Here is a 25,464-nt window from a genome sequence, read left to right on the forward strand (position 1 = left end):
TGCCAGAAGGGTATGGACAATAGGTCATATCCTGTAAAGGAGGGCCCTTATCTGGGAAATAAGTGAAATCCTTCCTACATGTGGGACAGAGCCACATGGAAGGTACCAAAGGACTGCAGGTTAGGCAAGGAAAATTGACTACTGTTTGGTTTACCTAAGAACCACACGATAGGTACCAAAAGGTTGCAGGTTGAGCACCAGTAGTTTAAAGACTTGATAGTATGGGGAAACCCTGGTGGTATAAGGAAAAAAGTTCAAGAGCAGGAGAGTAGCACACTAGAGAAGTGAGCGAGAAGTTGTGACCACAGAAAAGCCAAAGGGAACTTGTCAAAAGAGAAATACGTCAGCTTCTACTGTCAGCTTGTTTTTGGAGGTGCGGTTAATGTTTTTTACAGCTATTTCATATATATAAAGCAATTTTTCTATTTTTTTTTAATCTATATGAATGCAGCATTCTGTCTCCGGTTTTGGAATGCTCTATGTAAGTTTATTGTGCTCACCGTTGATTTTATTGCAGCAGTGTTATTTGTAGCTGTTTGTTTTATTTTTATTGGTGTCTGGAATTCTGCCACTGCCCACGCCTCCATATATATTGCTGAAACATACTAAAATAATCCCATATAATCCTGTGCTAAAATTGCACAAAGAGATAGAGAGCTGTAGTTTTATTAAAGCCATAACATGGATATACTATGTGGATATTTTGCACAAAGCATTTATTGAAACGCTATGCACACACATAAAAACACAAATCTTTGTTCTCTTATCTGCTTCCTTACATCAATAAATCATTTATGTCAGCTTAGCCAATATACCTGAAATCAGTTTTTTTGAAACTTGAGCTGCTAGGAACATCAGCTGGAAGCTGCAATCAGGCTTACAGTAGAAGTTTCTGCTATGTATTCTGATGGGTGGGAAACACAGGTATGCCAATTATAACAGAGAGCTCATGGCGACTGTTACCAGTGTGGTGATAATTATTGGTCCAATGTGCGGGCAGGTCATAGTTACATAGTTAGTCTGGCTGAAAAAAGACAAAAGTCCATCCAGTTCAACCATAGAAAAAAAAAAGTTATAATCCTATATCCACATTTGATCCAGAGGAAGGCAAAAAACCCAGCAAAGCAGGATCCAATTTGCTCCTGCAGGGGAAAAAAATCCTTCCTGATCCCCCGAGAGGCAATCGGATATTCCCTGGATCAACTTTACCTATAAATGTTAGTATCCAGTTATATTCTGTGTATCTAAGAAATAATCTAGACCTTTTTTAAAGCAATCCACCGAGTTGGCCAGATGTAAAGAGTGCCCCCTTGTCCTCTGTGATGACCTTAGGGTGAATAACTCTACACTGAGTTCACTATATGAACCACTGATGTATTTATACATGTTGATCATATCCCCCCTTAATCTCCTCTTCTCAAGAGAGAATAAATTCAGTTCCTCTAATCTTTCCTCATAGCTGATCTCCTCCATGCCTCTTATCAGTTTGGTTGCCCTTCTCTGTGCTTTCTTCAGTTCCCCAATGTTTTTTTTGTGAACTGGTGCCCAAAACTGAACTGCATATTCCAGATGAGGTATTACTAATGATTTGTATATTCTGATGGTGGCTCTGGTGGTAAAGCACTACGCTTGTAAGCATGAGGTCATAAATTCAAATCCCTGCACTGGTGAATGTAAACTAATGATGTGTACAGGGATAATATGATATCTCTCTCTCTCTGGAGTCTATACCTCTTTTAATACAAGAGAGGATTTTGCTCGCTTTAGAAACCGCACCTTGGCATTGGATGCCATTTTTAAGCTTGTGATCTACCAGAACTCCTAGATCCCAGGTCAATACTATGTAGTATGTAGAAATAGCATCCTCCATAGGCTATGCACAGGGTGGGTGTGGAGTACATAAGGCTGTGTGTATAAATACGTCAGTCCTTTTAGAAAGTAAATTTCCCATATACACAAGGCCAAAATTAATCGTTGGAGCCCAGAGGAACACAACCTTCACTATCTGAAGCAACACCCCTCCTTTTCACCAAACTTTTTTTGTCTTTACCCAAATTTCAATATTAAGATAAATACGTGTTTATGATTTGACATCTATAGGCACAGGCCTACTGTGGCCGATGGCAAATTTGGCCCTGCCTACAGCTACAGTTTATACATTATTGGAGTTGTCCTTTAATCTCTGCCATTCACAAACCAAGACTATAGCATCTGTAATGAAGTGATATGATGATGATCGAAGGGAAGGAAGGTGTGGCATTCTTCCCATTTCCAGGTAGATGTTACCTGTGGACTTCAGTCAGTTACCTGGACACCAGCACCTGGCTCTATTAATGATTAATGCTCACAGGTTGGAAGCATCCTCTTCAGGAGTGCAGGGGATCCAGGAATAAGGTGGATGTCTCAGAAGCTATAGAGGGACAGCCTAGGAAAAATGGAAGACCGAGGAACATAAGACGGGAAAACAGAAGCAAAAACAGCCATGTTGAAGCCATCAAACTGCTCCCTTGAAGGGGGGAGTTTCCCCCTTTCATCAGAATTCCTTCAAGGTAACATGTATATATGTGGGCTATATAGAGACACGTTGTAACAATGAATGCATGTTTTCAGTGACGGGATTATAGGAAAACACAAAGGTAACCATTATAAAGGTTCAACAGCCTTGTCCTCCTTTTATGATTGTTGCGGCCATGTCTGTTGTCCTTCTTTAGTAAATATTAGAATAGTTTTTAATCAATTCTTCAGTTTTCTGCCTGTGCCTTGAAACCTTCTCTCTCTCTGTTCCTATATCCTGTATCACCAGTCACACACAAACTTCTAAGGCAGATGAAGATCTGTGAGGTTCTCTCTGAATCCTGGCTGCCATGAATTACAAAGAAGTTGTGTTAAACCCAGAAATAAAAATGTCATATATTACAGTTTACCAGTGTGGGGGCTGCATTTGTTTCCTTTTTTAAGCTCTTTTCTCCCTTTATTTTCACCTGATGAAATGGCCAGTAGCGCACTTCCTGTGGTGGCTCCAATCTAGATGGAGGAGTAATAGGGACACCCTTGGAAAACAGCACTGTCAATCTAAGGAGAGGGTAGTTTTAAACGAGCAGGTTTAGATGGATTTTACTTCAGCTAAAGCTTTTTAAACAGTGACAGCAACCATTTTTTTCCTTTTTCGATAGACATTTTACAAAAATTAATAAAGTTGACCATTGTAAGCACCCTGTCTGTGTAAATGGTTTGCCCCTAACTGCCAATTTTTCTGGACAACTCTGTCTATTGAACGAAGTTTAAAAATTACCAATTTACTGTCCAGATCCCAAGATAAAAATAAAGGGGAAAAAAGGCTAAAAAAAAAAAAAAAGGAAACTAATGCAGCCAACCAACACATCTAAGAATTGGTGAGCTGCAATAAATTGCATTATTGTTCTTTGGTTTATTATTCTGAAAAACTGATTAAACTTTTTAGAAAAAAAAACTTCATTTAACAAAGATGGGAGGTTCAGTTGCACCCCTGATAAACAAAGTTCAGATATTCACATCATAGTCTGAGTGAATGTTTTGGTGTTAATACAGTTTCAGTCTTTGCTCACTGATTTATTTAATTTGTTACCTGAATTGCCCTAAGAAATAAAAGAAGATTATAGGACATTATGCGAGGGGAGAGGCTATATTACCTCAACAGATCTCTTGACCTGCAGTACATTTTTGCATTAACCAACTATGCACTGAAGGATGAAGAAATGTGATAGGTTGATGAAACTGGAAACCACCCCAACATTTTCCTACAGGGCCTTTCCACAAATCCAGGCCTGGTGCCTACACAATACCAAACGAAGCAGCCATGATGGATCAGTAGTTTGCTTATCCTGCACAGCAGCCAAGTGGCTGTTCTTTGTTTTGTAGTGCATTCTGTGAAGTGATGGTGTGTATGGAAAAATGGAATCATTATAACTAATATGGGTTTACCACTTTTTCTGGTAATTCTAGTTTTGTATGTAAGTTGTGTGCATTGAAATCTGGGGTGTTGGAGCTCGATGCCAGGAGAGTACCCAACATCGTAATGTGATCTTGGCAATGTGATTTCTTAATCTCTCTCCAGTTATAAAGAAGGATCTATGGATATTCCTTGTTCCCGTGGTGGTTGGAGTGGTCCAGTTGGCCTTATTTCTAGAGGAGATGGGATTCTTCCTAAGGAACATCCAAAGCTCACGTAGGACTTGCCTCTACCTCTGGATCCTGGGAGTATATCCAGTAAGAATAAAATCTAGCAGCTTTGTCAGTGATGAGGCTTAGGAAGAACCCAGATAGGCATTAATTTATTTAAATTGACAGTGCATTGACCACATAACTCTTTATGTGGGAAAAAAAACTTTAACTGGGCTCTGCATGGCTCTAAAATTCAGGCCTATAGTTACCATTGTAGCAAATGTATGTCATTCATTTATGTGATTTTTTTTTTTTTTTTCTGCTTATGCTTTTTCTGTTTTTTTTTTCTTTTCACATTTAGCCCACTATCCTAAGATCCACTAGAATTTCTATGTCCTGTCAAAATTACCCTAGGGTGAATTTATATATGAAAATCATTGAACTTCCTGAATAAGGATACTCATGTGCTGCCAAAAATAAATGATAAGCTCCTGCAAGCACCTAAATGTGTTCCCCAAGAATATTGCTGCGCTGCTCCCTAGTGGCCCCCAAAAAAGTAATAAACACCCTGCTGAGCATCAAACCCAATATGTAATTGAATAAATCTGTGAACCAAATAAAGTCAATAGTAAATAAAAAAAAAACTGGCTGAGCCACTAAATCCAAATGATATGTGAAACATATATAAAAAATAAACCATAATCAAGTAGCAATAAACACCTGGTCAACCTATAATAAACATCTGGCTGAGCTGAACAGTAAAGTGTAAAAAAAACAACAAGAACAGAAAAATATGTGAAACCTGTATCAGAAATAAAACATGATCACAATAGCAGTAAACACCTGGTCGAGCTGTAATAAACACCCGGCTGAGCTGAAGCATGAAGTGTGAAAACCAACAAAAACAGTATTGCATGATTGTAATACAAATGCCCTGCTTAGCAATCTGACTCCCAAGGAATAAATATGTGATAAATCAAGTAAATGTTCAGCTGGATTTCACAAAAAGTGCATAATAAAAAAAAAAGAGATAAGCAGTTCTACTGGATATATAAGAAAAAAACAGATAAATGGTAAATGATATAGAACACTTAATAAAGTGATGGCAGCTCCCGGACGCACCAGAAAAGACATTACAAGCTTCCGTCCTACGTGTTATGCCACAAGTCACAAGGCTTCTTTAGCCATCTGTGTTCACCCTGCTTTTCCCCTAAATTCTTGTAATAGGTTCGGTGAGCCTTGTATCTATGTGAGTTGCATTTTTTTATACATTTTGTGGTAATAAAGCCTTACTACACTGAGGAGTTCATTGTTCCTTATCTTTTGAGCACCTATCCATTGGAGTGGGGTTGTAAAGGATTGTTCCTGAGAGTGCCTGGAGAGACATGTGGAAGCAGAGGATGCAGTGGGATTAATATTGAGCTCATGTTGACCAATATATTCTATGGGTAAGCTGTTAAGGTGCGCTTGCATGCCTGAAGGTGGAGGAGCATGATAGATTTGCACACCTGTTGAAGTCACTGGTGCGTTACAATAAATGTTGGAAGAAAGAGACTGTTATATCACTTTATCACTATATATATATTCAGTAGAACTGCTTATCTCTCTCCTTTTTTTTTTTTTTTTTTTTTTTTTTTATGCATTTCTTTTTGTGAATATCTAACCCAGTTGAACACTACTTGATTCATATTTATTCCATTGGGGGGCTGTTGCTCACTCGGGCATTTGTTTTACAATCCTTTAATACTGTTTTTGTTGGTTTTCACACTTTATGCTTCAGCTCAGCTGGGTGTTTATTACAGCTCAGCCAGATGTTTACTGCTGTTGTGATCATGTTTTATTTCTGATATACATCATATTGTTTGCTGTTCATGTTTTTTACACTTTATTCTTCAGCTTAGGCGGGTGTTAATTATAGCTTGGCCAGGTGTTTATTGCTACTTGATTATGGTTTATTTTTATATATGTTTCACATATCATTTGGATTTAGTGACTCAGCCAGTTTTTTCTATTTACTATTGATTTCATTTGTTTCACAGATGTATTCAATTATACATTGGGTTTGATGCTCAGGGGGGTGTTTATTATTATTATTTTTTTTTAGTCACTAGGGGGCAGTGCAGCACTATTCTTGGGGAGTGAACTTCCTGGGTTTACTTTTTTCACACAGCACAGTATGTGTGACTTGACATCTTCAGCATTTCTCGATTGGATCCAATCGAGCATTTCCAGAAGGAGGTCAGCAATGGCAGGTTCCATATTTACATTATTATTATTATTATTATTATTATACAGTATTTATAAAGCACCAATAGTTCGCTCAGCGCTGTACATTACAAAGGGGGACAGAACATGTGACAGAACAATACCAATACAATGCAAAACATGAGGGGATCGAGGGCCCTGCTCTTTCAAGCTTACAATCTAGGAGGGAGGGGATGGTGGCACAGGAAGAGATAGCTGTGGGGGATGGAGTGGTAGGAAGAGTGGAGGAGGTCGGCAAGTTAGCAGGGGGCGGGGTAGGCTTCCCTGAAGAGATGGGTTTTCAGGGTGCGCCTAAAGGAGAGGAGAGTAGGTGATAATCTGATGGGTTGGTGCAGGGAGTTCCAGAGGATGGGTGACACCCTGGAGAAGTCCTGGAGGCGGGCATGGGAGGAGGAGACCAGGGAACTAGAGAGAAGGAGGTCTTGTGAGGAGCGGAGTGTGTGTGCTGGGCGGTACTTGGATATTAGGTCAGTGATGTAGTTCGGGGCAGTATGGTGGACAGCTTTGTACGTCAGCGTTAGGATTTTGAATTTGATCCGTTGCGCAATCGGAAGCCAGTGGAGGGATTGGCAGAGGGGGGTGGCGGAAACGGAGCGGTTGGAAAGGTGAATGAGTCTGGCAGCCGTATTCAGGATGGACTGAAGCGGGGATAGCCAGCGGCGAGGCAGGCCAGTGAGGAGGGAGTTGCAGTAGTCAAGTCGTGATATGATGAGGGAGTGGATGAGCTGTTTAGTGGTTTCTGGAGTTAGGAACGTGCGGATTTTGGCGATGTTGCGGAGGTGGAGTCATTAAGGCCTCTTTCACACTGGGCGTTTAGCTCCAGTGCATGAGGATCCTGTGTTTAGGTACGAGTGGAAGGTACAGGCACACCATTCAGCCCCAGCCTGTCAAACTCTGTGAGGGGCTGAGAGCTGCTGTGGCTGGACAGTGTACCAAGTGGTACCATGTTTAGTGCAGCTTTAAAGGTACCAATTCCGTTTCAAGTACGGTATGCTTTTTAAAGGAATATGTCTATTTGTCATGTTCCATCATTTTGGTGGATCATTTTTATTAATAAAGTGGTAATTGTTATACAATTGTTGATTTATTTATTGTATGGTATGGTACCTTTAAAGCCCCATTATTTCTTTCTGGTTAGGGTTTCTATTTGCAGTGTCTCATCCATAAGGGGTGTGCTACCAATAAATCCTTCTGGCAAGGATCTGGAGACCTTTCAGGTTTTCATCTCCCACCTTCTCTCCATTCATTATGCCATGTTCAGTGCATTATGTGCCCAGGGACGAAAATCCTTGTGTGCCCGGTGTGCATGAGGCCTAAGTGACACAAATCTCTGCTAGGTCAAAATGTATATAATGGTGACCTCCTACAAATGGCATTAAACTATATTTCTTGCTGTACTCCCCTTCCAGGTATTTTGTATGTCCTCCATCATCGGAATGTTCATCCCTCGCTCCTCTGGCATCTGCAACTTTGTGGCTTCCATGTGAGTCTGCATGTGTGATGCAATAAATATATTGTCTGATCAGTGCCAATGCTAGATATTCTGTCAGCAGGGGTGGACTGACCATTCGAGCACTTGGGCACTGCCCGAGGGCCCGGGGTCAGTAGGGGGCCCCATGAAATGCCCCTGGTACCTTTTTTTTATAGGCTTTTTTTTAGTGTGGGCGAGGACATAGGGGCCCCATGATCCCCTATTGCCCAGGGGCCCCATGAGTTGTCAGTCCGCCCCTGCTTGACAGCCACTTGTAGTTCGAAACCAGATAATGATAAGAATCACTAAAGTAAGCATTATGGCTGCTGTATAGAAAATGTCAGATAGGAAGACAATTACTGTACATTCTCCGTAACAATTATATTTTTAGGTAAGGTATGACAATTACAGAGGGAATTTAATTTTATAAAAATACAGTATTTCTTTGAATACTTGCCTGTAGCAGTGAAACAAAATGCTTTCTTGCACAATCTAAAATAGAAATTTGACTTCCAGTGGATGACACTGCCATTTTGTACTCATTTACTCACAGATTGTAATATATTCTATCTTGTTTGTCATTCTATTCTGTTCATCCTCAGATATCACTCCATAACACTGTGGAAGTTCTTGGAATTGATCACGGATTATTTTGGCGGTAAAGCCCAGATGCTGGAAGTGCTGGGAGGTCAGACAGTGTCGCCCAACCCTCCGCCATGCTGCTGCTGCTGTTGTTTTCCCAACATCCAAGTGAACAGGTGCTCTAAACCGGTGATCCCCAAACTGTGGCCCTTTGCTTGCCTTTATCCAGACCATGAGCCCACTGATATGAGGCATTATTCCTCCCACTAACACCAATGATGAATCACTATTCTTCTCCTGACACCATAGATGGGGATCTATTCCTCCCATTGGCCACAGTCTGGCTCCCCTAAAGACTAAAGGGCAGTAAACTGGCCCTTGGTTTAGAAAGTATGGAGACCCCTGCTTTAAACCACCACCAGCACCCCAGCGATAGGATAACAAGGCCTGCTCTAGAGTGCAAAATAAATATTAAGTAAACAATTTGATTGGATGCAGTGCTGTTTTTACCCCAGAAATACAATACAATTACCTTAAAGTAGAACTAAACTCTCGATCAACATTAACTATTTAATCCTTATGTTGCTAGCTTTAAGAAATAGATAGGAATGTATATTTATATCTACGTATTTTACTTTTTTTTTTTAACATTCCTTCAGCTGCTTCCTGGTTTCAGCCGTAGGCCACAATGAAGTCGTACAAAAGCCCGAGAGTCTTCATCTGTATTTTTTTTCTTTCATCTAGAGGAGGGGAGGGCGTTCTGAGCTAAGCATGCCCTCCAGCCTGCATGTGTGAGCTAAGGGCAGATGAATTCCAGGAAGTATCTGGTACATGAAATATATGTCCTTACGCAAGATTTCCACAGCTAGAAATTCTAGAGCGGTGTTTTTCAAAATGGATGGGCGAATATGAAAGGTAAAAAACCTTCCATGTTCAAATCCCCCCACAACAACCCCCCTTCCAATACTTACCTGAGACAGATCTTGCTCCAGCACTGTGCCCGAGAGCATCAGCTTTCTTGATCTCTCTCCTCACAAGACAGAGAGACAGCAGCTGGAGACATGGACTCCTGCTGCTGTTGATCAAATCCCGTGAATGAGCCTGAGCGGAGCTGTCTGTGCCTAAGGACGCAAGCAGCACAGCTCAGGTTTAAGCATTCATGAATACCCATCTAAGAAATGGGAGGAGGAGCCAGGAATGCAGGCGGGAGACTCCAGATGAGGAGGATCGAGGTTGCCCTGTGCAGACCTATTGCAAATGTATTATTAAAAAAGCAAAAAACAAGGTTTAGGATCACTTTATCTAGCATTTTCAGTCTGTGGTGCTCAGATAAAGTTTTAGTTCCACTTTAAGTACTTGCATATGTCTTGGTTTCAACCTCCTGCAGAGCAGCACTTAGGCTGGCAGGAGCTGCACTAAGTAGCCAATCAGAGTCTACGGTGTATATGCTTCATTGCAAATCAGCAGGCTGGGGGTGTGCTCTGGACCAAGCTATGCTGCTACTGATGCAGTGAGGTCAATACTCTAGCTATACTATCTGGCAAGGCTGAGTCACAAAACCACAGAACTTACAAATCCTTTAGCGCAATACCATTGTACAGTATACAGTATGTACTGTATTTCAGCTATTTAATTTACTGCCTGGAGACAAGGAAGGTTGTAAAGAAATGATGACACCATTATCGTGGGCACTTAGCAACAATAAAAATCACCTACCAAGCTCTGCCTTTGGTCCTTTGTCCCACCACCATGTGCTGGTGATTTGGTACTGGTCACCATAAGAAGCCCTAGAGCAGCATAAGTAAGTACTGGCAGTTTTTAGACTGAAGGGCAGTGGGGTAGTAAACTAGGTTAGGATTATGTAAAGTAATTGCTAACACTTTGCAAGAACCAGTGATATTTTTTGATTCAATTAAATAAGCGCTTTTGAGATATGAAAATTTCTTGGGTTCATGAACATCCCACTATTTTTTAAATGCCCCCAGGCCCAATGAATGCAACTGCATGTTCTAACTAGGAACCTTCCTATTATATGCTGGCTTTTCATTATCTCTTTGCCCTTCTGTATCTTAGGTGCAATTTGAGGTGGATGAATATTGCCGTGTATCAGCTATCTGTTGTCCGCACGCTTCTGTTCTTTGTGGGCCTCATTTTATGGACAGACGACAAGTATGATTATGGAGATGTAAGTACCACGCGAAGTAGAAACCCACCTCACCACTATAAAACAGAGCCCTTTAGTGGCCAGACAGTATAATGTTCGGGAACATAATCCTACATACAATGCTATATAATAAAGTAAGCAAAATATGAGACCGCAAACAAGTAAATATAGTGAAATTTATGTAAAAATGTATTTTTATTTTATAAAGTCATTTGTTGATTTGTCTTTTTCTCATCAGCTTGGTTACACCAACCCAAACTCCTACATCAACATCATCATTGGCCTGTCCACGTTCCTGTCATTTTATGGCTACCTTCTCTTCTACAAGGCTACCAAGAAGGCCTTGGAAGGCTACAGTCCTCGCTCCAAATTTATTTGCATCACGCTAGTTCTGGTTCTGTGTGGTCTGCAAAATGGCATCCTGGAAACTATGAGTGCCTTAGGGGCCATCCCCTGCGTACCACCCTGGACTATTGAGACCCGATCACAGAGTGAGTGGCCAAAGAAGAGTGCTGGCAAACTGGCTCTACACCTTACAATCTTTTCTTGCAATCCAAATTTTTAAAGTTTTCCACTGTGTCATGCAATGGCACCACGTGCAACCCAAAAAAGAAGTGTCTGTATGTAAAAGAGAGTCAAAGGTCAGAGGTCACCTGAAATTTGATAGTTGAGTTCCTGCCAACTGTTTGACTTCAAATTCTGCCTCACAGTCCCTGAGATTGCATAACAGTATTAAAGTGGTTGTAAACCCTTTTTTTCTAAAATTAAAAATGTTTGCTTACCTGCTCTGTGCAATAGTTTTGCACACAGCAGCCCCTATCCTCCTATTCTGGGGTCCCCCAATTGCGCTCTAGGCTCCCCTTCATTCTGCAAGTGCCCCAGTAACAAGCTGCTTGCTATGGGGGCACTCGTGAGGGTGTGCTTCCGAGACGGGCTGTGTGTGTCCATCGACACACAGCGTAGCTTGGCCCTGTCCCTCACTTTCTCTTCACTGGTTTTGACTTACAGCAGCAGGAACCAATGGTTCCCGCTGCCATCAGATCCTCTAGTGAGACCAGAAAGAGGAGAGAAGAGCTGCAGCCAGATAATTACTATGCTGGATAGAGAATGGTAAGTGTTAATGGGGGGGTCTGGGGGGAGCTGCTATTGAAATGTTTTTTTACCCTAATTCAGAGAAAGCATTAATGTAAAAAAACAAAAACCTTTAGAACCACTTTAAATAACAGCCTCATAACTGTCTACATTATCTTAAAGGTTAAGTTCACTTTTACAGAAAATAGTCTACGAGGTCAAGGGGCCCCACACGGTATTAAAAACTGTGCAGCTTCGTAAACTGTTCATTAATTTTATTGTCATACCTTTAGGCCAACTGAGCACCCTTGGAAGCCTGACTGAAGAATTTCCAGTTAGTTTTCCTCACACTCTGCCTTGTTGGGAAAACCATTGGGTTTTGCTTCTGTAATGTTGGAAGAGTGTCCAAGCTAGGATGTGGGGGTTGCTAACTAGGAGTTTCCAGGCCAGGCTTATGGAGGTTCCAAATGGCCTAAAGGTGTGACAAAAAATGAATGAACCTTTTACATAGCTGCACAGTTTTTAATATCTACTGGGACCCCTTGGTTGCTTATCGTATTTTCTGGAAACGTTGAACTTAGCCTTTAACTTGGTGCATTAGGTCAAGCTTTTGCCAGAGCCTCAGGTGACCTTTGACCCTGAATCTCAAATTTTAGGTGTCAGACTAAGGCAAAGTTAGCATATAATGCAGTTGTGCTTCAAAGTTGTGAACACACTGCAAAATACATTCCCATGGGCAACAAGTTTAAAAGGCTAAAAATCAAACCTATGTGGCTTACAGCCAAAGTTAAAAAAGCTATAGATAATAAGAAAAGATCTTTTATTAAATATAAAAATGAAGGAAGGCTATCATCATTTAAACATTACAAAGAATATAACAGAATATGCAAAAAGGAAATAAAGACCGCAAAAATTGAAAATGAATGACAGATTCAAATATATTAATAGTAAAAAGGTCCAGTCCAAGCATGTAGGCCCTTTACAAAATAATCTAGGAGTGGGTGACTGGGGACAAAGAGAAGGCAAATTTATTAAATACATTCTTCAGCTCTGTGTATACAAAAGGAGCATGGGGGAGCTCTTGTCCATAATGGGCATGGTATTGACACAGCTCCAGATGATCTGCATTAGTTCACAACTGATATAATCCAGAAATATTTAGACAGAAAAAGGTGAATAAAGCACCTGGACCAGATGGTATACACCCACGGGTCCTTAAAGAATTGAGCTCTGTCATTTCAAACCCATTGTTGCTAATTTTTAGGGACTCTTTAATGACTGGCATAGTACCACTGGATTGGCGTAAGGCACCACATTGGCCAATATTTAAAAAGGGGTCAAAATCTTTACCAAATAATTATAGACCTGTTCGTTTAACTTCTATAGTTGGGAAGATACTGGAGAGTTTTAATAAGAGACCACACAGATAAGTTTTTGCTGGAAAAAAAATATTTTAAACAACAGACAGAATGGATTCCTGAAAGACAGAAGTTGTCAAACAAATCTGATTTCCTTTTATGAGGAGGTGAGCAAAACCTTGAACAGAGGGGTGGCGGTGGACACGGTATACTTGGATTTTGCAAAAGCATTTGACACAGTTCCCCACACACGGCTAATGTGTAAGGTAAGGTCTACAAGCTTGGAAATATGTAAATGGGTAGAAAACTGGCTAAAGATCGTATTCAGAGAGCAGTGGTTAATGATTCATACTCTGAATGGTCTAGGGTTGTCAGTGGTGTACCCCAAGGTTCAATGTTGGGACCCTTACTTTTTAATATATTTCTATACGATATAGGGTCTGGGAATATAAATCCCACTTCAATCTTTACATATGACACCAAGCTGTGCAGTGGAATAATGTCCTTACAGGATGTCTCCAATTTACAAGCCAACCTCAATGCTCTGTTTAATTGGGCAACTATGTGGCAAATGAGGTTTAATGTTGAGAAATGTAAGGTTATGCACTTGGGAGCTAAGAGTATGCATGCATCATACATACTGGGGGGGGGGGGGGGTACAACTGGGGGAATCAATAGTGGAGAAGGATCTGGGGGTTCTGGTAGATCACAAGCTTAATAATGGCATGCAATGCCAAGCTGTGGTTTCTAAAGCGAACAAAATCCTCTCTTATATTAAAAAAGGTATAGACTCCAGAGAGAGAGATATCATATTACCCCGGTACAAATCATTAGTAAAACCTCATCTGGAATATGCAGTTCAGTTTTGGGCACCAATTCACAAAAAGAACAGTGGGGAACTGGAGAAAGTACAGAGAATGGCAACCAAACTGATGAGAGGCATGGAGGAGCTCAGCTATGAGGAAAGATTAAAGGAACTGAATGTATTCTCTCTTGAGAAGAGGAGATTAAGGGGGGATATGATCAACATGTATAAATACATCAGTAGTTCATAAAGTGAACTCTGTGATGACCTCAGGGTGAATAATTCTACACCGAGGACAAGGGGGCACTCTTTACGTCTGGAAGAAAAGAAATGTAATCTCCAAACACGGAAAGGTTCCTTCACAGTAAGAGCTGTGAAAATGTGGAATAGACTCCCTCAAGAGTTGTTTTTGGCCAGCTCAGTAGATTGCTTTAAAAAATGCCTGGATTCTTTCTTGGATACAAAGAATATAACTGGATACTAACATTTATAGGTAAAGTTGATCCAGAGAATATCCGATTGCCTCTCGGGGGATCAGGAAGGAATTTTTTCCCCTGCAGGAGCAAATTTGATCATGCTTTGCTGGGTTTTTTGCCTTCCTCTGGATCAACTGTGGGTGTAGGATAACTTTTTTTTTTTATGGTTGAACTGGATGGATTTTTGTTTTTTTTTTCAGCCAGACGTAAAATTCATAATGCTAAATGAAATGCTGTGTAACACCTAATAAAGGGTTCTAGTCTGCTGGTATGGAGATAATCAAAGCTGGATTGCTTACCTGTAGTAGAGAAAAATCAGGTCATACCTAGCTGTACTCTCTGTAAATCTCAGATAAAGATGGTCACAATTGCAAATCATTTTGGTAACAGTTCCCAAATATGTTTTTCAGCTGTATATTTAGTGGTTAGTTAGTCGATATGATCTTGAGACATGCTTACTAGCTGTGACCTGTATTTGTGCTATTTCCACAGCCATCTACAATTACTCGATCACATTAGAGATGTTTTTCATCAGCTTGTTTGCCCGCTATTGCTTCTGCCGAGTGGAGCCGTGTCGAGAAGCTGAGTCACTGGCCCAGGAAGTGTTGCATAACAAATCTTCCCAGACCGCATTCGCTGATCTGTACAGCCTGTCTGAGGATGAAGGTGTTGGCATCAACGCGGCTTACATGAGTGAAGGAGATGAGACTTTGTGCCACATAGAACATGCTCCACTTGACAAGTATGACTTCCTTCAGGAGAATGGGGCCATTCCGATGTATAACAGCAAAGTCAAGTCAACGACACGGAGCAATGGACTGGAGCTGGGAAACATGAACCTGCCACAGGCACGTGATGTGTCTGATGTGGCAAAGGCATCCATTTCTGGCAAAAATAGACTTCAAGTACAGGCACAGATTAATTACATTGATGATGCCACAGTAGTATAGGAGCTCAATATTTTCTGGTTGAAAATATTCCAATACTGTATATACAAAATAAGCATGTGATAAAATATTTAAAGCCAGTTTCCTGTGAAATATAAAAAGGTCAGCAGTTACAAAAACTGTAGCTGTTGACTTTTAAAAAAACAGCCACTCATCTGTCCCTCGATCCAGTAGTGTGCTCACCACAGCCGGGTTCACCAGTTGTCCTCTATTCCTGGTGCCAGGTGCCCACTGAGCAAGCACGAGTAGCGCTGCGTATTGTATATGGTGCTGGGACCGGTCATGTGTCCTAGAAGACTGCGCTTCTGATGGCCTAGACAGCTGGAATGGGAGGGGATATCTGTCAAAATCAGGTACCCGCTCCCCAAAGCTGCCAATTCTTAATGAGGAGCAAGGGACTAAGCGTTAAAGTGGAACTTCCCCTTTTGGGTGGAGCTCCACTTTAATAGAAAGACATTCAATAAAAACAGCAGAACTAGATATGTAAATCTAGACTCTTCCCCCCCCCCCCCAAAAAAAAATTAGCTTGGCTCCACCCCTTACACTTTCCAAGTCTTCCTATAGGTAATTCAAAATGACTGATAGCCTTGCTGACCTAAAGAGAGTATCAGCAGCCTATATTTCTGGATCTAGCGATCATTGTGATTTTTAATGAAGGTGACCACTGCTTTATGGATTTTTCTTTTATCACATGCTCAGTTTGAAATTCTCAGGCTTGTGACAGATTTTCTGTCATAGTACAAAGTGTAATATGCAAAGTACAGTAACCCCAAGAGATTTTGTTTCAGTTGGTCCACCCTTGCACTACCTATGTTAGCGATGTGATATATTTTATAACAAAAAAGGAAATCCGGTAGTGCAGGAGTTTAAAGAGTCCGTCAACCTGAAATTACATTTTATTGTTTTGTTTAGATCCTTTAATTCACCTAACAGCTTCTTATAATTCTCAGGGTCTCCAGTTGTGAAACCAGTATGCTGAATTCTCAGGTCTGCACAGCTGCTGATTTTTTTTTTTTTATGCTTTAGGGCCAGATCACATGTGTGCATTGTGTTTTTGGCGCATCACATTTTCACGAATTCAATGGTTGTATCTCTAAAAAAGTGTGTAAAATAAAATGTGATGGACCAAAATAGCACCACACACATGTAAACCGGCCCTATGGTTTAGGTAAATTTGTTTTGTATAAAAATCGACACAAGGGACAGTATTTGCATTTAATGAGAACTGTCCCTTGTGCTGACTCTGGCTGTCCTAGTTGAAATCTAAAGTCCTCTGACCCCCCCTTCCCTCAATACACATGCAGCTCTAATTTTCTGGTGCTGCAGTGTTAAAACAAGTGCTGGCACTGTCACAGGCACTTGTCAAGAGTGCCAAATACACCCGCCCTTTCTACCCCATCCTCCACTTATAGAAGCTGTACTATAGCTTCCATGAATAAAAAGTGCTTTATCAATAGAGGACACGGACCTTTCATTCATCCACCTGTCCTCCCTTCATAAATCGTTTTTCATTCATGGAAGCAATATAACTATTTCTATCAATGGTCAAGAGGAATGGGAAGGGACAGCATAGTCCACACTCTTGACAAGCATCTGTGACAGGTCCAACACTTGTAATAACCCCACACAGCCCTGGACGATTATAGTTTTGGTGGTAAGGAGGTGGCAGAGGACTTCATATTTCAATTAGGACAACCTAGCCCCAGCACAGGGGACACTTCTCATTAAATGCACTGACCTTGTGCTGATTATTTTTTTTTTTTAGCTTACCTAAATGGTAGGCTTCTATTTATTTTAAACACTGAAGCTCAAAGCAGGAGGAGTGGGGACACTTAGAAGGCAGCAGAAATTGTCAGGAATAGAACCCACCGCTGAAGGGCCTCAGGACATACAAGACGTAAGCAGATGATTCTGCCTCCAAAACACCACCTAATATAATATCATTATTCCCTCACTCACTGTAATGGAGATGGAGAAGAAGACATGTTTGTAGTCCTGTCCTAGTGTGACAAAATTGTCTTTCTCCATAGATGGAGTGGAGCGAGTGAGCACAGCTACCTTAGGACAGAAAATGTGTTATTCTGAGGATTACCAAGTTAAAATAGAATTAGGGAAAAAAATAAATAGGAAACTAATGCAGTCACCACATCTAATGACAGGTAAGCTGCAATATAGTACAATTTTGTTTCTGGGTCTCCAGCAACAACCAAACACAAAATTGTTTACAATAAAAGACCAGATTGATTTGGATATCCCAAGATCTAATTGTTACATTTGAGCATATAAGGGAATAATTCCTTTTGAATGATGCCACATTTGCTTCTGGTCTTTGTTCAATAACAACAAAAAGAAAATTTGATGCATGTAGCTCGATTTTGTGTTTGCAAAGAAGATGTAAAACACATTTAAAATTCATCTAGCTTCTGAGAGCCAAAATCTGATGGTATGGTTACTGCACTTTGTACTACCTTACTGGAGGGGTCATTTTGACTGTGGATTAGTTGAAAGAAACTCCAATGTATGCAAAAGAGACACTCCTAAACATGACATGTAAATTCTGTTTATCCCACCACAGTTTCCACTACTGCAATCACTTCAAGAGCTTGTACGCGATTAATGGAACAATATGTTTCCATGCTTCCACCCAACTCCAGAAAAACATTTTATTTGCTTTGCATAAAACACTGAAATGTTAGAACCTTAATGATAAATGTTGTAATTGTGGAAAGGAAATTCCCTATTATATCCTGTTTGACGGAGTATCCATTCAAATATGTTGCATTTCATTGATGGTGTGTTTTTGTTTTCTTTTTAACATCAAGAACCAAAGTATTTTTCTTTTTTAACCCACTGCACTTAGAGGACATTGTTTTAAACTGACACAACTGAAGACAAGGATATTTGATGTGATCTTGGTTGGAACCATATTTATCAATGGATTTTGTGTGAACAAGCCATGATACCCCTCACCTGAGCCTAGAGGGGAATCTCCCCTCTATATCCAAAACATAAAAAAAAAAGTTCTGGCTGGAATTGGGTTTTAACAAGATCTCTGTCACAGCAGCACTCCTCAATCTTTATGGAATTTTCATGACAGCACTACCCAATCTTTGTTAATTTTGTAGCTTAGAAGTGATGGAGCAAGTGGCTGGGAATAGCAAATTTGTTCAGGATTTCTCACCTTCAAGACAGTCCCTCAGAAATACATGAAGTTGGCATGTAAATACACTTGCAAGCAACACGTAAATATCAAGTTTAAGTGGAGCCGCATTTTAAAACCCTGGAGCAAATTACAGGAAGGAGAGTGTGCTGCAAATCTCCCTTTTTACAATCTCAAAATATATTACACCCAACCTGCTTGGTTGCTGTGGACACACCCTAACTGATTACTATGCTTTTTTGTCCTTCCTCTATTAGGGGTCAACTCTTTCCTGCAAGGGAACATACCAAGACTTTATAAACACAGTTAAAGTTTTATTTTATACATTTAAAAATTGTAATAAATAAAAAAAATGGTTTCTCTGTGTAAAAGATACAGCAATAAAACCTAAAATTCTGCACGACCGTGACTTTATCAGGAGGAGATGTTGAGTTTATGGATGGCCCCACCTTCACAGATTGCATTATCTTCTTCTTCTTTAGCAGTTGCCAAGGTGGGCTGATTCAGCAGAGATGGCGGTTGTTCCTTGGCAAGTAAATTGTTCTTTTTTAAGAAGCATGCCTCTTGGTAGGGTGGTTGAATGGGGGGTTGGTTTGGGGGCATGTAGCAGTATTCTTTACCCGTGTCCAACTACCAAAAATAGAATTAAACAAAATCATGTGTGAGGTCATCACAGTAGAAAAATATAAAACAAACTACAGTTTAAACCCGTATAATTGATTCCCTTTTTATCTGCCCCTCCATCTCTAATTAAATTGCCCATTCATACCTATAAAAATCCTCTTTTGCCTGTTATATTTCCAGTCACAAGTTTTTTTCCCATCAAGCTTTTCTCTATGGTGTACAAATCTGTGACTGATTTAGAGCTATTCTTAAAACATGGATATTCACAGCCATAGGGATTTAGAGACAAGGGTATGCTGATGCTCAGGTTAAGGTGCACCAGCAGTCTGCTCATACTGAATAGGGAACACGTTCACGGTACTGAATGGAACAATAAAGCAGCAGATACCTGCTTTCTTTCCACTCCCTTCCTTCTCCAACTCATTGCTGCTCTGCCTGGGAGACAATCAGTACTTTTGGGTATGGGGGAGCGTTGCTATCCCACAATGCAGCAGCTGGTGTTTGGGCTGCCAACTGACAATTCCAAGTTCTGTAATGTGGCAGTGGGAGGATTGTGCACATTCTCAGGCAGACTAGGCAGAGAATCAAAGCAGCTTGGGATTGAATGGAAGAAGTTGCTTATAATTCATAAAGTAAAATGAACCTGTTACTATGTCCAGTATGGAAATTTACTGTAGCCATTTACCTGAAGAGGGTAAGTCATGTCAGAGTCGTAGGCGCTCAAGTCTCCACAAGCCAGGAAAGGCACAATAACCCGGTTAGGACCTACTAGCTGGTTAAAATTAACATCTAAGAAAAGAAAAGACCAAAAATACATCTTAGTTGAAAATGTGCTACTTTGTTGAACTCATATTCAATTCCATTAAAGGAATAAATACTCAATTTTGGGTCTGGTACTCATACGCCTTCAACATCCAGATTTAGGACCTGTATAAGCTGCACTCACCATAGCAGTGGTCCAGAAGGGGATTGGACATATTTGGTATGTAGCCATCTGGTGGACTGTAACCTTGGCACACTACAAACGCTTCTGTTGAAGGAAAAACATGATGACAACAAAATAAGTCATAAAGAGAAAGTTAAAGGTTTAGTCCATTCAAACGTGTTATTTTAGTTGTAGAGGGAGCTTGAGGGCCTGAGTTAACATCTGGCTTCTTAAATGTCTTGGCTACTCCAACAGCAAGGTCACCATGCAATCACTTCTAACTTTGTTCCCGTCCACCTGGGAGTTCCAGCCAACCTCTGAAGCTGCATTCACACTTTAGAGATTTGTAGCTTGAAGCTCCAAAACCACTCAAATGTAAAAAAAAAAAAGTGTGAATGCAGCTGGAGTGTTCAACCTACTCCTGTTACATTCTACTCAACATAGACTAAATCAAACATCCCGTAGGGAAGGTGGGAACCGTAATATTGCATAGTCGGGAAATCAGCTCAAAGGTCTCACCAATGAGTCCATGAGCAGTGTAGGAAACTCGAATTTAAAATAGCAGTAAACGTTAACTGAATGACAAACATTTTTTCTTACTAAAATACTTTTATTCATCCTTTTGCCAGTCTTTAAAGCCACTTTCTGTCATGCACCCCAGCGATGGCTGCATGCCATTTTCAGGACCAGTTTTCCGCCAGTGGACCATGCCTGTGTGATGTGTGTTGAAACAGCCACTTGCACTCTCCATTAGATACATGTGTGACAGGGTGACAGCACTTGCTTTACGAAGGGGCCCTGCATGGCTTTGAAACGTTGCCACGGTATATATTATGTGATCACTGGATAAAGCTTTGGACCTTTCTGAGGATTCCTTGGTGTGCTGCTGACATTCTTCCACTAGGGTGACAACAAGGACACAGCTGGAAAGACAGGGACACTGCATTGTCACTCTTTAACAGAAAATGGCAGGACATGGACCAGCATTGCGGGATCACCAGGTAATCTTTTAATGAACGTTGCAGGATTTAAAATTTTGGCTCCAACTAAGGTCTGAAAGCTGAACTGCCCATTTCCTGGTAAGTTGTGTTAGTTCTGGTGAGGTATAGCACTGTGCACAATGTAGCGGATTGGGACTCTGCTCTAGGAGTAGCATTTCTGGGAGTCACGAAGTAGCAGGCACTAGCCAGTGTCACATGTGCCCTTGAACCCAACATCCAGTTTGCTAATAAATAACGAACAGCTCAGTCTCCACCTCTGCCAAACCTCCGTCTCTGAATCAAATCCACAAATGCCACTTACCAATGCTGGAGTTTCGGCTACTTCTGGGCTTGGCACATGTCACATCTCGAAAGAAGATCTTTAGCTGGGAGTATAGTAAGGTGACATCTTTCCCCCGAAATATCTTAAAACAGAAGACCCCACCTTACTCATCAAACCACTTCCTATTTATTTGTAACTGTGCGAAGACAAAAAAAAGTTAATTCTTATCATAGTACCCACCTTAGCTACAAATGTCCCTCCTTTTCTTAGGACATGAGTGGTGATGTTCAGAGCCTGTGGTAAAACAAACACTATGAAAAATAAATTCTTGCTGCATAAGACAAACTTGTAGCCTGCTTACAATTCTTAATAGAAATATTATATAAATAATAGAAAAATACTTCAACATAGCTATCAGATGGAAATTCTTTCAGATACCTTCATACATGAGCCCTATTTGTGTTTATTCATTTATTAGAGATGGTCTGCAATAAGGACCAAGATGACTGCTGTAAATCCAAAAGAATATATCATAAAAATGGACTTCATGGTTCTATACCAATCCCAGATTTTTACACCACTATCATTTTGAACCCAGTGGTGAAGGTGAACAAAATAAAGATTGTTCCTTGACAGATGTCCTTTTAAAATCCTTATTCATTTTTATACAAGACAAATAAATGGTACCCAATAAGTTAACATACACCGGAACACCCACCATATCCCCAATATATATATATATATATATATATATAGTGATTAGCTTTATAATGAATTGGCCGCCTACTATAAGATGGGCACAGTCCAAGACTAATGGACCTAAAGGTTGCAATTTGTGAAAAAGGATGAGTACAAATTAAGCAACACAAAAAGTCCAGAAGAACAATGGTTAGTCCAAGGTATGTGACGAAGATGTCATAGATGTAAATGTGGTTCCAGCAATCCAGTATATAAAGAAAAATTGTTACTGTGGTCCAGAGGGGGAAGCAATGGGTGAATGAATAGCTCACTGATTATGTTTTATCTAGTCTCCTCACACCTCCCTCACACAGATATCCAAAAGTAGATGAATTCCAACATTATTGGATATGAAGCAAAGGCTAGAGAATTTTTGACATCCGTCATCTACAAAAGTATACACTGTGGTCCAGAGGAGGAAAGTGATGTATTAGCAGAGGAGAAATGTGTCCTTCATACCTCCCTTGCACAGGCATCCAAAATATGTATGCACAAACTCATCCATAGTAATGATAGAGTTCCAAAGCAGTCCCTCACAGTGCCCGTGAAATGTATGATGTACACAAAGCAGAAAAAGCCACATAGGTATACATTGTGGAAGTCCCAATATACTTATTAGTCCATCAGATCATTCTATCATATTGAGGGGTCCATGGAGGGTGTAGAGGAAACAGCCTGACCAGTTTCGCCGGTTCCAACTGGCTGCATCAGAGCTGTGCTTGGAACCGACAAAACCGATCAGGCTGTTTCCTCTACATCCACCATGGACCCCTCAATATGATGGAATGATCTGATGGACTGATAAGTATATTGGGACTTCCACAATCTATACATATATGGCTTTATCTACATCATACATTTCATGGGCACTATGAGGGACTGTTTTGGAACCCTCTTATCATTACTATGGATGAGTTTGTGCATACCTATGTATGTTTGTCTTTTATAAAAATGAATCAAGAATTTAAAAGGACATCTGTGAAAAATCAATCTTTATTTTGTTAACCTTTACCATCAGGTTCAAAGTAATAGTGGTGTAAAAATCTGGGATTGGTATAGAGCCATGAAGTCCATTTTTATGATATATTCTTTTGGTGGATTGTGATTATTGTTGATGACTCCCACCCAGTCTGATATAATATTTACAATTTTATTGACCAAGTAGGATACGTTTTTTTTGTTTCTTTTTGGTAAGACTGCTGTAAATCCACACTCTGGGCTGCTGTGGTGGACCCCACTACATGGGTTAAATGATTACTTGGCTAGGGGGTGAAAATAATAAATACAAATACTTACTTTATCTCTCACTTCCCCAAAACTAGAGATGAGCGAATCGAACCAGGCGAACCGGAATTCGATACGAATTTCAGGAAAAATTCGATTCGCGTCGAATCCGAATATTTGCCTACTTCGGGTGCGCGAATCGGATTTTTCCCGATCAGCCGGCAAAAGTGTCCCTGCAGAGAGCTCCGCTATTTCTGACAGTTCTCTGACAGAAGGAACACATGTACAGCGGTTGAAACATTGTATCTATTAGTTTCCATTTAGGATACAGATGTTTCAACCGCTGTACATGTGAAGAAGATGTCAGAGAACTGTCAGAAATAGAGGAACTCTGCACATACACTTCTTGCCGGTTTGGAATTCTTATTTTCATCCTACTTCTTCTTCTTCTTCTACTTCTTCATCCTCATCCTCAGAAGAAGAAGAAGAGGATGAGGATGAGGAAGAAGAAGTAGGATGAAAATAAGAATAATTCCAAGCCGGCAAAAAGTGTATGTGCAGAGTTCCTCTATTCTGCAGATACACTTAGAGGAGCTCTGCAGATACACTTAGAGGAGCTCTGCACATACACTTTTTGCTGGCTTGGAATTAATCTTATTTTCATCCTACTTCTTCTTCTTTATCCTCATCCTCAGAAGAAGAAGAGGATGAGGATGAAGAAGAAGAAGAAGAAGAAGTAGGATGAAAATAAGAATAATTCCAAGCCGGCAAAAAGTGTATGTGCAGAGTTCCTCTATTCTGCAGATACACTTAGAGGAGCTCTGCAGATACACTTAGAGGAGCTCTGCACATACACTTTTTGCCGGCTTGGAATTAATCTTATTTTCATCCTACTTCTTCTTCTTCTTCTTCTTCATCCTCAGAAGAAGAAGAGGATGAGGATGAAGAAGAAGAAGAAGAAGAAGTAGGATGAAAATAAGAATAATTCCAAGCCGGCAAAAAGTGTATGTGCAGAGTTCCTCTATTCTGCAGATACACTTAGAGGAGCTCTGCAGATACACTTAGAGGAGCTCTGCAGATACACTTAGAGGAGCTCTGCACATACACTTTTTGCCGGCTTGGAATTAATCTTATTTTCATCCTACTTCTTCTTCTTCTTCTTCTTCATCCTCATCCTCAGAAGAAGAAGAGGATGAGGATGAAGAAGAAGAAGTAGGATGAAAATAAGAATAATTCCAAGCTGGCAAAAAGTGTATGTGCAGAGTTCCTCTATTCTGCAGATACACTTAGAGGAGCTCTGCAGATACACTTAGAGGAGCTCTGCACATACACTTTTTGCCGGCTTGGAATTAATCTTATTTTCATCCTACTTCTTCTTCTTCTTCATCCTCATCCTCATCCTCAGAAGAAGAAGAAGAGGATGAGGATGAAGAAGAAGAAGAAGTAGGATGAAAATAAGAATAATTCCAAGCCGGCAAAAAGTGTATGTGCAGAGTTCCTCTATTCTGCAGATACACTTAGAGGAGCTCTGCAGATACACTTAGAGGAGCTCTGCACATACACTTTTTGCCGGCTTGGAATTAATCTTATTTTCATCCTACTTCTTCTTCTTCTTCTTCATCCTCATCCTCATCCTCAGAAGAAGAAGAAGAGGATGAGGATGAAGAAGAAGAAGAAGAAGTAGGATGAAAATAAGAATAATTCCAAGCCGGCAAAAAGTGTATCTGCAGAGCTCCTCTAAGTGTATCTGCAGAATGTCATTTATGGAAACAAATAGATACAATGTTTCAACCGCTGTATGGAGTAAATGTCCCAGAACTGTCAGAAATAGACTATTTCTGACAGTTCTGGGACATTCCCTCCATACAGCGGTTGAAACCGCTGTATGGAGTGAATGTCCCACAACTGTCAGAAATAGACTATTTCTGACAGTTCTGGGACATTCCCTCCATACAGCGGTTGAAACCGCTGTATGGAGGGAATGTCCCACAACTGTCAGAAATAGACTATTTCTGACAGTTCTGGGACATTCACTCCATACATGTCCCAGAACTGTCAGAAATAGACTATTTCTGACAGTTCTGGGACATTCCCTCCATACAGCGGTTGAAACCGCTGTATGGAGTGAATGTCACAGAACTGTCAGAAATAGACAGAAACTGTCACAGAACTGTCCTTCTTCTCATCCTTCTCCTTCTTCTCATCCTTCTCCTTCTCCTTCCTCATCTCCAAGGGCATTTAAATTAAAGGT

General features: G+C 40.5%; 2 protein-coding genes and 1 pseudogene across 4 annotated transcripts in view; 1 reads left to right on the forward strand and 2 right to left on the reverse strand.

Annotated features, from left to right (window-relative positions):
• LOC149463671 (uncharacterized) overlaps positions 1-1,005 on the reverse strand; it is a 16,729-nt pseudogene extending 15,724 nt beyond the window's left edge. The window contains exon 1 of the transcript XR_016312432.1: positions 964-1,005. The product of XR_016312432.1 is annotated as an uncharacterized LOC149463671 (transcript). The remainder of the gene's footprint in view (positions 1-963) is intronic.
• On the forward strand, positions 773-18,839 carry LOC149463672 (organic solute transporter subunit alpha-like). The gene is made up of 7 exons (XM_089675276.1): positions 773-2,549; positions 4,094-4,245; positions 7,815-7,888; positions 8,479-8,634; positions 10,532-10,643; positions 10,861-11,113; positions 14,825-18,839. The coding sequence occupies exons 1-7, from the start codon at positions 2,483-2,485 to the stop codon at positions 15,280-15,282; spliced, it is 1,272 nt and encodes a 423-aa protein (XP_089531402.1). The 5' UTR covers positions 773-2,482; the 3' UTR covers positions 15,283-18,839.
• The window catches only part of FTSJ1 (FtsJ RNA 2'-O-methyltransferase 1), a 19,957-nt gene continuing 13,233 nt past the window's right edge, over positions 18,741-25,464 (reverse strand). For both annotated transcript variants that reach the window (XM_089675277.1, XM_089675278.1), the window contains exons 7-11: positions 21,492-21,545; positions 21,291-21,393; positions 20,010-20,093; positions 19,749-19,852; positions 18,741-19,069 (exon numbers count right to left, since the gene is read on the reverse strand). In XM_089675277.1, coding sequence (XP_089531403.1) covers positions 18,854-19,069; positions 19,749-19,852; positions 20,010-20,093; positions 21,291-21,393; positions 21,492-21,545 — 561 coding nt within the window. In that variant the 3' untranslated portion in view covers positions 18,741-18,853. The remainder of the gene's footprint in view (positions 19,070-19,748; positions 19,853-20,009; positions 20,094-21,290; positions 21,394-21,491; positions 21,546-25,464) is intronic.

The sequence above is a fragment of the Staurois parvus genome, unplaced genomic scaffold (assembly GCF_062004578.1).
Source record: "Staurois parvus isolate SC_StPar_1 unplaced genomic scaffold, SC_StPar_1.0 ptg000154l, whole genome shotgun sequence".
Taxonomy (NCBI): Eukaryota; Metazoa; Chordata; class Amphibia; order Anura; family Ranidae; genus Staurois; species Staurois parvus.